Source organism: Monodon monoceros, unplaced genomic scaffold (assembly GCF_005190385.1).
Source record: "Monodon monoceros isolate NGI ecotype Baffin Bay Population unplaced genomic scaffold, NGI_Narwhal_1 Super_Scaffold_5, whole genome shotgun sequence".
Lineage (NCBI taxonomy): Eukaryota > Metazoa > Chordata > Mammalia > Artiodactyla > Monodontidae > Monodon > Monodon monoceros.
In genome coordinates, this window is record NW_021703782.1 from 96,392,304 (window position 1) to 96,406,808 (window position 14,505).

A 14,505-nucleotide genomic window follows, 5' to 3' on the forward strand; every position below is an offset into this window, starting at 1 on the left:
CTGTTCACCCCCACTCCACCAGGCTGCCTTGCAAGGACTGGGTCTTGTTTCTCATGCATTCATACTCATCCTCTTTAGATTTCTCTTGTATGCTTCTCATTTAAAGTTGAGATTTCAGAAAATAAGAGTCTGCTTTTGTTATTGTTTAGATAGAGTTCTGTTTGAAAGAAAATGCAAGGGACAGGGGCATATTTAAGCCACGACGCAGTGGTAAGCCTGAGAGTGTGCAGACTCTAGAGGACCCCGTGGGGAGAGGAGGCCAGAGCCCCTCCCCCTCTCTCAGGAGTTAGTCCTCAGTATCCTCTGGATCCAGCACCATTCTGTCCCCCTGTGCTGTCTCTGTCATTCAAGAGTCAGGTCTATGCTTTGTGCGTAATAACTGGAATGTCCAGCAGCTAGAATGGCAAGCCTGAGGGTTCTCTTTAAGGAACACAAGACCTGGCAGGCCCCAATGAAATGGGCCGTCATCATGATGCCATGTAGGCCATTCTGAGCACGACAGCTATCTATACAGTAAGGGTGCTCTCTGGCCAGGAGGCTGGAGCTCTTACCTCGACTCTGCCACCCCCTTGCTGTGTGGCACAGAGAGACCCAGGACTATTCGAGCTTCAGCTTCGGTTTCCAAGGAGGTTTACCGCCATGCTCTTTAAGGGCAAAGGTTCTCCTTTCCCCACCTCTATTACAGAGTCTATCATGGCCTCTGGCACAGTGGGCCAACTCTGAGGACTGATGGTATGAATAACAATGACAGAAATGTGTACTGAATGTTTACTGTACCAGAGCCTCTACCTGTGTTACCTCATTTACGTTTCCCAATCACCCTGGAGGTAGAATACTAGTATCATGCCCCTTTGACGGGAGAGGAGTAGGTGACTTAGCCAAGGTCACAGAGCTAGTAAGCTGAGTGGTAAACTTAATTTCTGTATTGTTCCGCCTCCTGAGGGCAGAGTGTTTATCTCCATACTGTATCACCTTCCAGGTTGTGGGGGGAAGGAGGGAGAGGGAGCGGAGGGCGGAGGGAGTGGGGCGAGAAGGAAGAAAGGAAGGAAAAGAAGTCAGACAGGATTATGGGCAGTGACCTGCTTCCCCATTTTGAAGATGCTTTCCGTTCTCCATACAGAGCTTGGTGGAGGCAGCGGGTGTGGGGATGGGGGCTGGGGGGAAAGAATTTGCCTCTTTTGGCGGCTTCTTGGCTCTGCTCCTTGGTTACTCACCTGTCATCAGTGACTCTTCCTGGGTTTTCACCCCCAACCAGTGGCTACTCTTTTCTGGGTTCTGGTCATCACTACTGATGGCCTCTGCCAACACTTTGGTTTCCAGGGTCCCCAGATCTGAGGTCAATGAGATAATTTGAGGTCTGGAACTGAGAATTCTGGAGTCTAACCAATGTCTGGATTTATCCGATCGACCAAATGATTGAGGGGTTGTGTTACTCATCCAGTCAACCAGTATTTTCAGATCATCTATTAAGTGTTACCCACTGCGCCAGACGCAAGTGAAACAAAGATAAGGAACACTGCCCTTGCTCTCAAAAATCTCCAAGTCTTATGAGTAAATCATGGGGATGGAATGTACATCATGGTGACTAGAGTTAATAATACCCTATTGTATATCTGGAAGTTGCCAAGAGCATAAAGTTCTCATCACAAGAAAAAAATCGTCATGATGTAAGGCCACGGATGTTAACTAGACATTGTGGGGATCATTTCTCAATATACACAAATACTGAATCATTACACTGTATACCTGAAACTAACACAACGTTATATGTTAATTACATCTCAATAAAAATAAATAAATAAATAAAAACCTCCAAGTCTAGTTAGTGTCGAAAACAGAAAGAGAAATGGATTATTATTGAACAGTGATAAATAATAAGCTCAAAGTAATCACAACCTGCTCCAGGAACTGAAGGAGATACGAAGCATTCCTCTTGGCTAGGCTGGGGAAGATTCTGGTGTGGAAAACAAATCCCACAACTTTCCTAGAAGTTTTCTGGGGAAACTTCTTCGGCGCTTGTCGTGCACTGAAGATAATGATCAAACGATCATTATCGTTGGATCCCCACAGGAAAGCTATAAGGTGGGCGGACTGGCTGCTAATCCACCCGTTTTCCACATAAACACGGTGAGGCTTAGTAAATTAGGCTTTAGAAGTCCAAATCTAAGCAAACGGGAAGATGCTTGTGTCTTACCCAAGCGGCTTTCTACATTAGACAAGAGAGGCATGATGCTCTGGCCTGACAGCATTGCTCCCAAACCACCTCACTCTCTACGGTCATCTTTCTTGCCCAACACTCACTGGACATTCTTGACAAGTGAGGCACTGTGCTAGGCAGGTACCACAAGATGTGGAGATATGAAATAAATGCAGACTGTTCTTGTGCCAAGATGAGAAGTCACATGAAAAAAGATAAATAATGCTTGAGAAAGCAAAGACTGAGGAAACTGTCAGTAAACCAACAGTCCAAAGACAGAAGAGATGGTGGCGGAGAAGGGAAATGACGCAGACATTCCAGAGCTGAGCAGAGCATGGTGGCTGGCACTTAGAGCGAGACTGGCGAAGCATAGGGAGCTGGATTAGGGAGCGTCTTAGGGGCCCAGGAAAGACCAAGGGCCTGAGGCCTACAAATACAGCTCTCAGGTATTCAACACATACCAGATATTAGGCCCTGCATTAGGTACTTTACACACATTTTATTTTTATATTTAATCCTTCCAAAAATCCTTCAGTGAGGAAGCTGAGACTTGGAGGATTGAATTCCCATTTTTCCAAGGTCACCCAGCAAACAAAGGAGACGAGATTTGAACCCAGGTCCAGACAACTCCAAAACCTGTACTCTCGCTTGTTTACCACTCTTTTCCCTCCCTGGGTTTCTAAATTTAACAGAAATGCCTCCTTTTTAAGAAGCCCCCAGTGTTCCTATTTGCCCGCTGAGTATCACGGAAACATGGATCTGAGAGGAAAGATCTTAGATGCGGAAGAAAAGAATGTGGAGTTCACAGCTCCAGGACTGGGCCAAGCAGTGATGATGGTTCCTCATGGCTCACAAAGAAGAGTAGTTCTAACACTGGGGCCTCAAGGCCAAACCTTTAACCCACCACCAGCATCACAAAGACAATACGGGAAAAAAGCAGAACAGTACTTTTGTAGTATTTATCTAAAGGAAAAAAATAGCCAAATCCCTTCTATAAACCAGCTGGAGCCATAACACTTAATAAAGACAAATATAAACACATCCTGCACTTATGTCCAAATAATCAATTGTCCTCCAACAGAACAAAGGGAATGGGTCTTTGCAACAGCATACATGAAAAAGAGTGAGAGGTTTTAGTCATCAAAAAGCCAACTATGGGCCAGTAATAACTGCAAAAAAAAACCCAAAGGTGATCTTCAAACTGCATCAACAGAAGCATAACAGCTAGCAAGAGGGAGGTGAAAATTGCTTTTTTCTCAGCACAGGAGCATTCCCACCTTGAGGAAGTGGAGTGTCTGTCAGTTCTGGTGTTACACTCCAGGACATGACAAATTACAATCTTCATCTAGAGGACAGTGATCAAAAGGGTGAAATGTCTCAAAATATGTCACATCAGAGTAGCTGAAGAAACTGGGATTGTTTATTGAGGTTGATCTCTAAAAGTTACAGGGTGCCTTTTATTTTTTTCTTTTCCTTTTGTTACATTTCCCAAGAGCTGCCTTGGAGAAGAAAAATTCGGATTCACTTTCTGACATAGAGGGCCAGGGAAACAGACTGCAACTCAGTTTAAGGAAAAACCTTCCAATAGTAGTGTCTGGAAATGATATGAGAGCTTTCCTGAGTAGTGAGAAGGCCATCAAGGGAGGTAATCAAGAGACACTGGAGAGATGTTGGACTACATAACTTCTGATGCTCCTCAAAACTCCAATTCCAAGCACACTGACACTCTCTTTTTTTCCTCCCATCAACACTGAAGAATCTGAGAAAATAAACTCTGAAAACCCAATGGAAGTTGGCCATAAATCAAAAATGACTTAGCCCAGAAGACAGTTCCTGTGTCCCCAACCGCCCAGCTCCTGCGCCTCTTCCCAGCTCCCCAAAATGCCCCCTGGAAGGTGGGATGCAAAAAGGAACACTCACCTTTCTTCTCAAAGTCCCCTTTCTCTTCCCCTGGTCGGCCCAGGCTGTCCAGGGTGTGGGTCACCTGACTGCCAAACTCATCCTCACGGGAGTCGTGGTTGGCCCGCCGGGGTGGGTCCTCATCCTCCTCGTAGTCATAGTCATCCAGGATGGGGGTCTCCCGGATGGGCACGCCGATGACGGAATTGTGGGCCTGCAGCCGGGAGGAGCGGAAGCTTTCCCGGGCCTGGGGACCCAGCAGCACGGAGGGGATGTAGTGGATCTCGTGAGTGGCTTCTGTGCTGGCGCTCTTCTGGGGGATGCGGCGACGCTTCTGCCAGCGCCGCTGGGCATACAGTGCCACAGTGAACACCAGCAGCAGCAGCAGCAGTGCAATGAGGCCACCCTGGAGCGGGAGGGAAGAAGGACAAGCAAATGGGCCACTGTTCTTTGGGCCGGAATGCCAGAGGGGGTCTTCCGTCCACCACACTCAGCCCAGATGCCTGGGTTTGGCTCTCAGAGCCTCAGAGCGATACCGTTTCCAAACCTGGCTTTCTCACCAACAAGCTGTGTGACCTTGGACAAACTGCTTCACCTCTCTGAACCTTGTTTCTCACTTGTATAAGGGTGAGTAAGAACCCCTGCCCTTCCTTCTTCAGAAGGTCGCCACGAGGAGCAAATGAGATGGATAACGGTCACGCCAGAGTGATGCAGACTGCTAAACACTGGGATGAGTCAGGGCTGTGGCTTCACACACAGAGTGTCTGAGTCCTGAATCTGCCTTCCACCAGCTGAGTGACCCCAGGACATTTGCTCACACCCTGTCAGCCTTGCTTCCTCATGTCTAGAATGAGTCCACTGAGGGCTCAAGAGACAGCAGCCTTTGTTCCATCCTGCTGGGAATATACAATAGTGTTGTCAAGTCAAACAATTTCTGCATAATGTATATTTTTATTATCATAAACACTGATTCCCAGCAGGGGGCCTGAGACAAACGAGGCGCTTCATAAATATTTGTTGAATGAATGAATGAACAAATGCACTGTTCTAGGGCTCCCTTGATCAGAAATTTAAGGCATACTGAAGTTTATTTTTCTTTAACACACCCAACCAGTAAATATTTGGTTGAGTCTGCACACCATACATTAAATTGAAACAGGCTAAAGTGTTTACGAATGGATCTTGCATGATTCATGAGACTCATGAACTATCCTGCTCTGTGAACTCCTCAAGGGCAGGGGTATTTCCAAAGCACGTCCGTGCTCCCCACAGAACCGGTCAAGGGCTGGAGGTGGAAGGTTTGTATTCTCCTCGCCTCCCTTCTTTCACTCCGTGCCAGAAGCATCTCCAATGAACAGGTGTAGCCCCTTCAGTTATCTTGCTTCACTTCATTATACATTGTGCTTTCTGCCTGGGAGATTCGGGGCCACTTTGTTGAGTCCCTGATGTGTAATCCCTACACTTGGGGAGGATCACGCTTGTGGTTTAGGGGGAGAGAGGCGAATGAATCAAGAGACTCTAGAACTCGGATGGTGCATAGCAGAGCAAGCTCTGAGCCTCACTGTGTGTGTGTGTGTGTGTTTGGTTTGGTGTTTTAGCTCTAAAGCCTGTATTCTTTCAACCACACCCATGTGGCTGATTGTTCTTCCTTAATTATAATCGCACTGAAGGCAAGGGCAATTTCTGAAAACCACTTGTATAACATCTAGCAAAGATGACAGATGTTAACTAACCCTGAATAGATTATCTTGGGTGGGGGTGGGACGGCTGTAAAGGATACCTGTTTAGGCCAAGAAGAACATTATTTACTAAAATGATTCCGCTGTCCTGCTGACTACATTAAAAAATAATGATTTTCTTTTGCAAGTCCTTCAACTCACTAAGCTAGAATTCATCACCTCCATGGGGGATGGGTAGTGGGTGGTTAAGTAGGCTAAGAGGTGACCAGGGTTGCAGGTATGGCTGACAGCCCCGTCTTGACTCTGGCGGTGAGTTACTGTGGGATCCCCAGGTTTCTCTGGATGTCAGAACTCAAAAATAAATATACTTAAAAAAAAAAAAAGCTATAAGTATGCGTATTTATGTATATGTGTGTGTGGGGGGGTACGATCTGTCAAGTGTATGTAAAATGTGTGTGTGTGATTGGGCTTGACATATATACATTAATATGCATAAAATGGATAACTAATAAGAACCTGCTGCATAAAAAAATAAATAAAATTCTAAAATTCAAAAAAATAATGTGTGTGTGTGTGTGTGTGTGTGTGTGTGTATAGTTTAGTACCTCTGGAGCACTAGAAAAACAAGCACAAACCCTTTTTTCCCTCCACAGAACATACAATAGAGATTGCTCTACGTCTAGAAATCACGTGTGATGTGGTATTACTTGTCAGTTTTTTACACCAGAGATAAGAAAGGAAAGAGACAGAGGGGGGAGTGTGGACAGAAGAGATAATAAGAAAGATAAGTGAAGAGAAAAAGGAGGCAGGAAGAACACTGTCACTCAATATAACAGTAGCAGGCCCTCTCCTTACTACTTTTACTTAATGTTATTTTATTTAATCTTTAAGGCAATCCTCTGTAATAGTTTCTGTTCCATAAATGAAATGAGGGAAAGGTGGTTCAGAGAGGTTAAGTAACTTGCTTAAAGTCACAGACGTTTTGATCCTAGGTCCAACTGGGAATAAAAGGCCAGGAGGTGGTAAGGCAGGGATTTGAACCCAGTTCTTCACTGCATAGCCAGTGGCTATTTGACAGCGTAGTGATTCTACAGAGCAAAGGAAGGGAAAGGAAAAGTGGGAAAGATGGTGAGAGTGTACAAAGTAAAAGGGAATCCTGAGAAGGAAAAGGAAAACATTGTTTTCAAATACAGGATTCAGGGGGCACATCTCGAGGCAAACTCTTCAGAGAAGCTTTTAATTTTGGTCCATGGATACCCTTCGGGAAATTGCTATCCCTGACTCAGCCCTCTATCTTCTCCCCTTTGGGTGTTTCATTCGCTGTGAGGGGCAGACCTTGCCTGGTTCCAGAGTCCTTCATCCCCGGCCCCTTCTGCCCACCCTGATTATGGGTGTTTGACCCTGCGGTCAGACCCAGGACCAAAACTGACCTGGGAAAGATGAGGCTTAACCAATCTGTCCACAGGTAACCACCACCACTCCTCTCTCCCCCCACTGTATCCTGACAAGCCTCCCTGGATTCCCATGCAGTCCTGGATCAGCTCATAAAGCACCCCCAGGGAGCTCCTGGAAGGCAGGAAGCCCCGTCCTTTGCTTCCAGAGCCCTCTAGCTATATCTGGCATAGAGGCTAAGAGCTGACCTCAGACTGACACAGTTTTAGTCCAGGCTCTACTGCTTAAGAGGCTGTGTGACCTTGACTAGGTCACTACTTTTCAGAGCCTTGGTTTCTTCATTGGTTAAATAAGGGCAGTATTCAAGGTCTTCTCAATGGATCATTGTGAGGCTAAGTGAGAAGCCTGCAGAATATTTAGTGCCGTGTGGGACACATGTAACTGCTCACAGACTGTTAGCTATTGCTATTGCCAACGGCATTCAGCAAGTGGATATTTAATGCTGAATGAATAAATGAATGAATGAATGACCTTCTGCCCCTGAATGCTCATTCTGCAAAACCTGTCTTGGGTCCCTAAATCCTTCTCAGTCTGGACCAAACACTTACATGCGCTCTGTCATTTACCTTTACACCTGTGCACATAAGGCATCGTTATCCCATGTTACGTGAGGAAGGAGGCCCAGAGACAGGAGGCTGTTTACCCAGGTAGTGCTGCTGAGACTCAGACTCACTGCATCATGGCTTCACAATTTTGCTTGTGGTGGGAAGGGACAGGCGCACCCAAGGTGCAATCAGCCCCTGCCCAGCCTCACCTCTGCCTCCTCAAATTACCTCGGCAACTTCAGGCACAGATTTCCCAGCCTAGGGAGCTTCCAGAAGGAGGTGGCAGAGGAAGACCATCCACTTTGATGGAAGCTGAGCTTGGGAGTCCCTTTAACTCAATGATCTGCTGATTCATTTGACAGGACACCAGGCCGGTGGCTCCAGCCCTCCTCTTGGGGCCCAGGCTCCCTTCCCTCACTACTCAGCCTGCTCTGACCTCTGCTCTCACCATCTCAGCTAAGCCAATGACCACACAGCTTCCATTACAGATCAGGGTTTCACTGTGAAAACTGGGCCAAAAGAGAATTCCAGTAATCAAGGTCTCACAGTGCCACTGACCAATGGAAACAGACATCCCCAGGCTGGGCTCCTAAAGGGCTCAGGGGGCTTTACCCAAGACATAGTAGCAGCTCGGGTGATGTTTCAAGCACCATTGACCAGCCCTACCTTCAGAGGTAGGCTCAGAGCATGCAGGAAAAGGTTCTGAATTCAAGTTTACTCACTATGTGATCTCGAATTTCCCAGATGCCCTAGAGACCCTCAGTTCACTCATCTGTAAAATCAACTTGGTAATACTTGGAATAGTATAGCACATAGGGGCAAAGGTTGGGGGTCAGAAAGACGTCTTTAAAAATCTCATGCTGTCACGTAAAAATGGGGCAATCACGGACAAAGGGCTGAACCTCTCTGAATCACAATTTTTTCATTCACAAAACCGTGTAAAAAGCGTCCTCATAGAGGGAGGTTAGATGTGAGTTCCTGGACACGGAGTGTTGTGCTCAGTGCCTGGCACATGGTAAACCCGTGATGCACATGATACTCATTCACGGTATCCGCAAGGTTGTTGTGCAAATGAAATCTGAACACCGTTGTGACGGTCCTCGCAAACTGAAGGGTGCTGTGCACGAGCAAAGGAGCTCAAGAGAACCACAGAGCCGCCTCTGTCCTAGTGGAACATTTCACCCAAAGAAAGCAGACGAGTAACTCGAAATCAAGAAGAAACTATGATCTGCATCCACCTGGATCGGTCCAGGCTGCTGTGCCGCTCCACTCCTGCAGAGCTGAGCCCCCTCTTCTCTGCAGTCTTCCTTCACCAGGGCAAGCAAACAGAAAAGCAGGAACTGTCTCTGGAAAGGTGAGCAGGGCAGAGTGTCCAGCCACTGAGGCTACCCGCCAGGGGCAAACACAGACCCCAGCGGTGGAGAAAATGCTGCAGGGCAAGCAGGGAGCCCAGGAGGGAAAAGAGGATGTAAGAAGGCTGTGAATGTTTAGAAAGCAAGTTAAGAAGAGGCCAAGGCTCAAGGGGTGGCAAGCTGAGGCCCTGCTGGCCTCAGGGACAACCCGAAGCCCAAGCTGATGTGGACTATGTTTCCTCTAGGCAGCCCAAGACAAACAAGGTTGGAGATGTGGCCAGGAGTCGCAGAAATAAAAATCTCAGTCTGTTGGTTAGGGGTGGGTTTCTGTGAGACTGCAAGCAGCACAAGCCTCGGGTGATTAGTTTTACCTTCTTATGGGTCTGAGGATTTCACTGAGCTGTCAGGCAGGAAGCGGGAAAGAGACAGGAGATGGAATATGTGTTCCCATCCGTCCTGTAGGAACGTCTAGTAGGAACCTTCCCTACTAGAAGCCTCTCTAATAACAGAAGCTCACTCCTTCTACTACTGGTCTCAGATCCCTCAGCGGAGCCAGGCAAGGGTGAGCGTGGGCGACGTCAAGGGCAGAGTGACGTGATGGGGTAAGCAGGTATCCTGGGGGCACACAGGCCAGCATGGGAGCCCCTGTCCCTGCTTGCTGTTGGCCATGACAAGTTGGCTGCGACATTCTACCTCCTTGTGCTACAACAGACTCACCTATAAAATGTGCTGATTGGTCCCAATGTGAAGGGTTAAGCTAAGGATTAAACAAGACAATGAAAGATCTAGATAAAAGTCTGGCTCCACAAATGTCACCACCACCAGCCTCAGTCCTTCAGCCTCTCTGTTCCTCCATCCCAAATCAAATCCTTTCATACCCTTCCCCCACCCTCAGAATAATGTCCAGATCCCTAGCCTGGCACCTAAGCCCCTTCATGCCTAGGTCTCTGCTTCCTTCTCATGCCTCCCCTCCCTGCAAGTCCTACCTCATACCCTGCCCTGGAGTCGCACTGTGTGATTAGCATCTTCCCAAAGTGTGATGCTCTGAGCACTTCCCCAGTGGCTTCTTCCTCAGCCCAGAGCACTCAACCATTCCCTCCCCGTAGTGGTTCGAATAATACCCACCCCCAAAATCACGTCCAACCAGACCCTCAGAAGGCGATCTTATTTGGAAATAGGGTCTTTGCAGTTGTAATCGATTAAGATGAGGTCATACTGGATTGGGTGGGCCCCAAATCCAAGGACTGGTGTCCTTAAAAGAAGAATAGAGGGGACTTCCCTGGCGGTCCAGTGGTTAAGACTCTGCGCTTCCAACGCAAGGGGCGCAGGTTCTATCCCTGGTCAGGGAACTAAGATTCCACATGTCCCACAGCGCGGCCAAGAAAATATACTAAAAACAAAACAAAACAAAAACTTAAAAAAAAAGGAATAGAGGACACACACACACACACACACACACACACAAATTATGTGAAGACAGAGACTAGATTGATGCATTTACAAACTAAGGAAAACCAAGGATTGCCGGCAACCGTCAAAAGCTATTGGGAGGCATGCGACAGATTCTCCCTCAGAGCCTCCAAATGAGCAAACCCTGCTGACATCTTGATCTGGGGCTTCTGGCCTCGTGAACTGTGAGAGAATAAACTCCTGTTGTTTTAAGCCCCCCAGTTTGTGATAATTTGCTATGACAGCCCTAGGAAGCTAACAGCCTCCTCTTCGTCTGCTCATCTCAAGTCACCCAGCCTCTCAGCTTGGACATGGCTTCCTCAGGGGGCACCTCTGCCTCTGCACGTTGGGAGGAGGCTGTGCTCTCTTCCCTCACAAACCCCATGGTTGTCAGTTATCCGGCTACACTGCTACCACCTGATCATCTGGTTGACCATTTTCCCACTCTGGTTTCTGAGCTCTCATTTATCCAGCCTAAAACATGGTGCTTGGCCCAGGAAGGCGCTTAGTAAACATCCAGAAACCTAAAACCTTGCCCGGACTTGGCCAGAGGAATGTAAATCTGACCCCAGCATCCCGAGGGCACCTGATCAGACCCTGCAGGGCCCCTCTTTGCCACTCTGCCTTTATCGCAATGCTCGTGCCTCCAGCTGGCTTGCTTACACACACAATATCGAACGCTGAAAAACACACAAGAGGCGGAAAACAGAAAGCACCTCCAAAACCACCACACCGAGAGAGCCTTCTGAAAAGTCAAGGTTAGAACTCCATTCAGCCTGGCTCCATTTTAATCTATTTTTCCGGTTAAAATATCCAGGCACAGGAGAAGGAGCCAGAGAAAGGAAAGAAAGGGATAATGAGAGAAATGCTTTTATGTGACAACGTGTCATTCGGAAACTGATTATTTCTGTCTTTGGCCTTTTTAATATTCCCTCACAACGGCCAAGCCACAAAAGGATTTGGGATTCTAAGAATGGATTTATAATACTCTGTTAGGCAGTGATAAGAACATGGGCCTTTAATCCTCAGAGCTGTGAACAAGCATATTCTCCCAAGTAATGTCCTTCCCTTCTCGTCACTTGTGTCTGGTCCCGACAGCCAGCCCCAGGACAGGTGAGGCCTGATGATCCACTGGGTGTTCTCCTGGCCATTTGCTGAGTGACAGCTAGCAGGGAAAGGGGCTGGGTCTCCAAGTTCTCTGGGACATCTTCTTTCAGGCCTCAGACTATGTGTAAGCTGGAGGGATGATTAGAAAATAGTCCAAACCCTTGGTGCTACAGGTAAGGAAACAGGCACAGAGAGTGGAAGTGACTTGACCAAGATCACAGAATATCCTGAAATGGTTTTGGAGGCAGACTATGTAGCCCACACTCCCCAAAGTTGCTGAGAAACCATGAATCCTGACACTTTGATCTACAAAATAGTTTCTTTCCCCAACCTTTCTTTCTCTCCATCCTATGTCCCAGTCACAATTACCTTTCACCATGATAATTTGAATACACTCTGAACCATCTCCCAGGCTTTATTCCATCTCCTTCACTGTTCTCAACCCATCTTCTATCATAAATAATGCACAGCAGGAAACAAAGCCCCTCCCCACTGAGTAAGTTGGAAAGTTCTGCAGTTTGACAGTTCATGTTCATCAGTTGCTTAACTTATATCTCAAAATGTATGCCTCTGAGATAATCTTCTCAAAATGTATGCTTCCACCATCCATGCCACCAAGCCTACTGTGCGCCTGCGATAGGGCACCATGCAAAGTATTCAACCACATGGGAACTCACTGTTCCTATTTAATGTCCTGAGATCTCCTCTGCCTGGAATGCTGCCCTCCTTGTTATTCCTCACCCCCCCATCTGTAAGCTGAAATATCAGGCAAACTTCATGGCTACCTTCACTGCTATCTCCTTGGTGAACTCCTCTGGGATCTCCCCGTCTGCAGCCTCAGCCAGGAGGATATCGCTTTATCCTCTGAATTCCCAGAATACTTCATCTCAACCCTTACTTCAGGAGCTTTAGCATTTTCTACCTTGCATTAGAGCCAGTGATGCTCAAGCTCCCCAACTGGTTAGATGATTATACCCATTGCTCAGATGAAAAAGCGGAGGCTCGGAAGATAAACTTGCTTGAGAATACACAACACAGTGGCAAATATAGGGGATAAGACCTCCCACCTGGGGGCTATTTCCAGTAAAACTGCAGGCCCACTCTCTCACAGACTGGGAATGGCCACTGGAGCTGCACTCCTGCACTCCGTAAGATGATAACATAGGTCAGAAACATAGTGCAAATGGCATGACTTTAGGCATTAGGGATCCGAGACTTTTTTTTTTTAAGCAATAGAGTGGTGAGATCACATTGGATGTATGTGGTGAGGAGACTGGAAACTGGAAGACCAGTGAGGTAGCTGTTCACAATCGTCTAGGACAGCACTTCTCGACTTGGGGGCAATTTTGCCGTGCAGGAGGCATTTGGTAATGGAGACATTTTTGTTGTCACAACTAGGGAAGAGGTGTTACTGGCATTTAATGGGTAGAGGCCAGGAAATCTGTAAGCATCTTACATGTACAGGATAGCCAGGAACAACAAACAATTATTTCTTTCAATAGTACAGAGGTTGAGGAAGCCCTGGTCTAAGAGAGAGAAGATGAGACCTGAGATTAGGGCAGTTGAAGTGAGTAGTTAGCTAATGGGGCAGAAATAAGACACACCACGGGGTGGAAAGAACTGGTGTTTGATTGGCAAGAAGGGGAGAGAAAGAAAGTGCCAACATGACAGTGAGGTGTGGATTCTGTCACTGGATTAGAGATGAATCTATGTGTTAATTTTTTTCCTAGGTAAGCTCCCAGAAGGTTATGAAAGATCCCAGCACAGAATCAAATGAAGAGATAAGTTTACACGTATGAACAATTAGGAGCGGATAAATGCACAAAAAAGATGTGCATGTATATAATATATATTATATACATGTATGTATGTATTCATGTGTATAAAAATATATTCACAACTATTTATATATATATATATATATATATGGCTGACTATATTTATCTATAGTTATCTCTTTGTCACTAGACAGATGTAGGGTGACCTATTTAAGGAGGTCCCATTATAGAAAATGAAACCCTTTTTTCTTTTTAAGTAATCATCTACTTATAATGTATCTTTTAGCGACCCTATTTTATTTCCCAAGATGATGTCAAGGGAATAAAGTAAAAATGCAGAAATTCTTTGAGACATACTCACTCCCCATCCAGCTCAAACTTTCTTTTTTTTTTTTTTTTTTTTTTTCCAAACTTTCTTAATCATCTTTAGATCAGATGAGAATGGGCGCCACATCCCGGGCGATCATTCTGAATGCTACAGCAGTTCATCAGGAGGAAAGCTAATGCACACTGAGTCCGGCAGACGTGGATTTGAGTCACGGCTGTACTATCTTTCCTTTGGGTGTCACTGATATATATCACTTGTGCTTCTTCAGTTTTCTCATCTATAAATTCGGTCACTAACACGTAACCGAGAGGGTTTGGGGAGGATTAAATGAGATTGCATTAGAACGCTGAGCATAATGGCTTGCAAGCAGTAGATCTCAGGAAATGTTAGCATCCTTGTTATTGATGCAAGGCCTTGTTTCCTGAAAAGTTAGATACAAGGTAATGGTGAAGCCACCAAACTCCCTCCATTAAAGTATGAGATATTCTCTGTACCGTCTCCCAAAACATTCCCCTGATCACCCTGCTCTCCTCCTACAGATTCCAAGCTGTGTGACCTTGACCATGGCCCTTCCCCTCTTCAGGGCGAGTAGATAAAATTGGCTGGTTTCTAACAGTCCTTCCAGCTCCAATATTCCAGATCAGGAAAGCAAAGGCAAACGTGAAAGCATTTTTGAACAGATGAAATATATATATTTTCATGACATCCCGCCTCGCATT

At 46.4% G+C, this 14,505-nt stretch overlaps 1 protein-coding gene across 2 annotated transcripts in view; it reads right to left on the reverse strand.

Moving 5' to 3' along the window:
• The window catches only part of ASTN2 (astrotactin 2), a 912,698-nt gene that overhangs the window by 681,077 nt on the left and 217,116 nt on the right, over positions 1–14,505 (reverse strand). For both annotated transcript variants that reach the window (XM_029202991.1, XM_029202990.1), the window contains exon 3: positions 4,118–4,502. In XM_029202991.1, the coding sequence (XP_029058824.1) occupies positions 4,118–4,502 (385 nt within the window). The remainder of the gene's footprint in view (positions 1–4,117; positions 4,503–14,505) is intronic.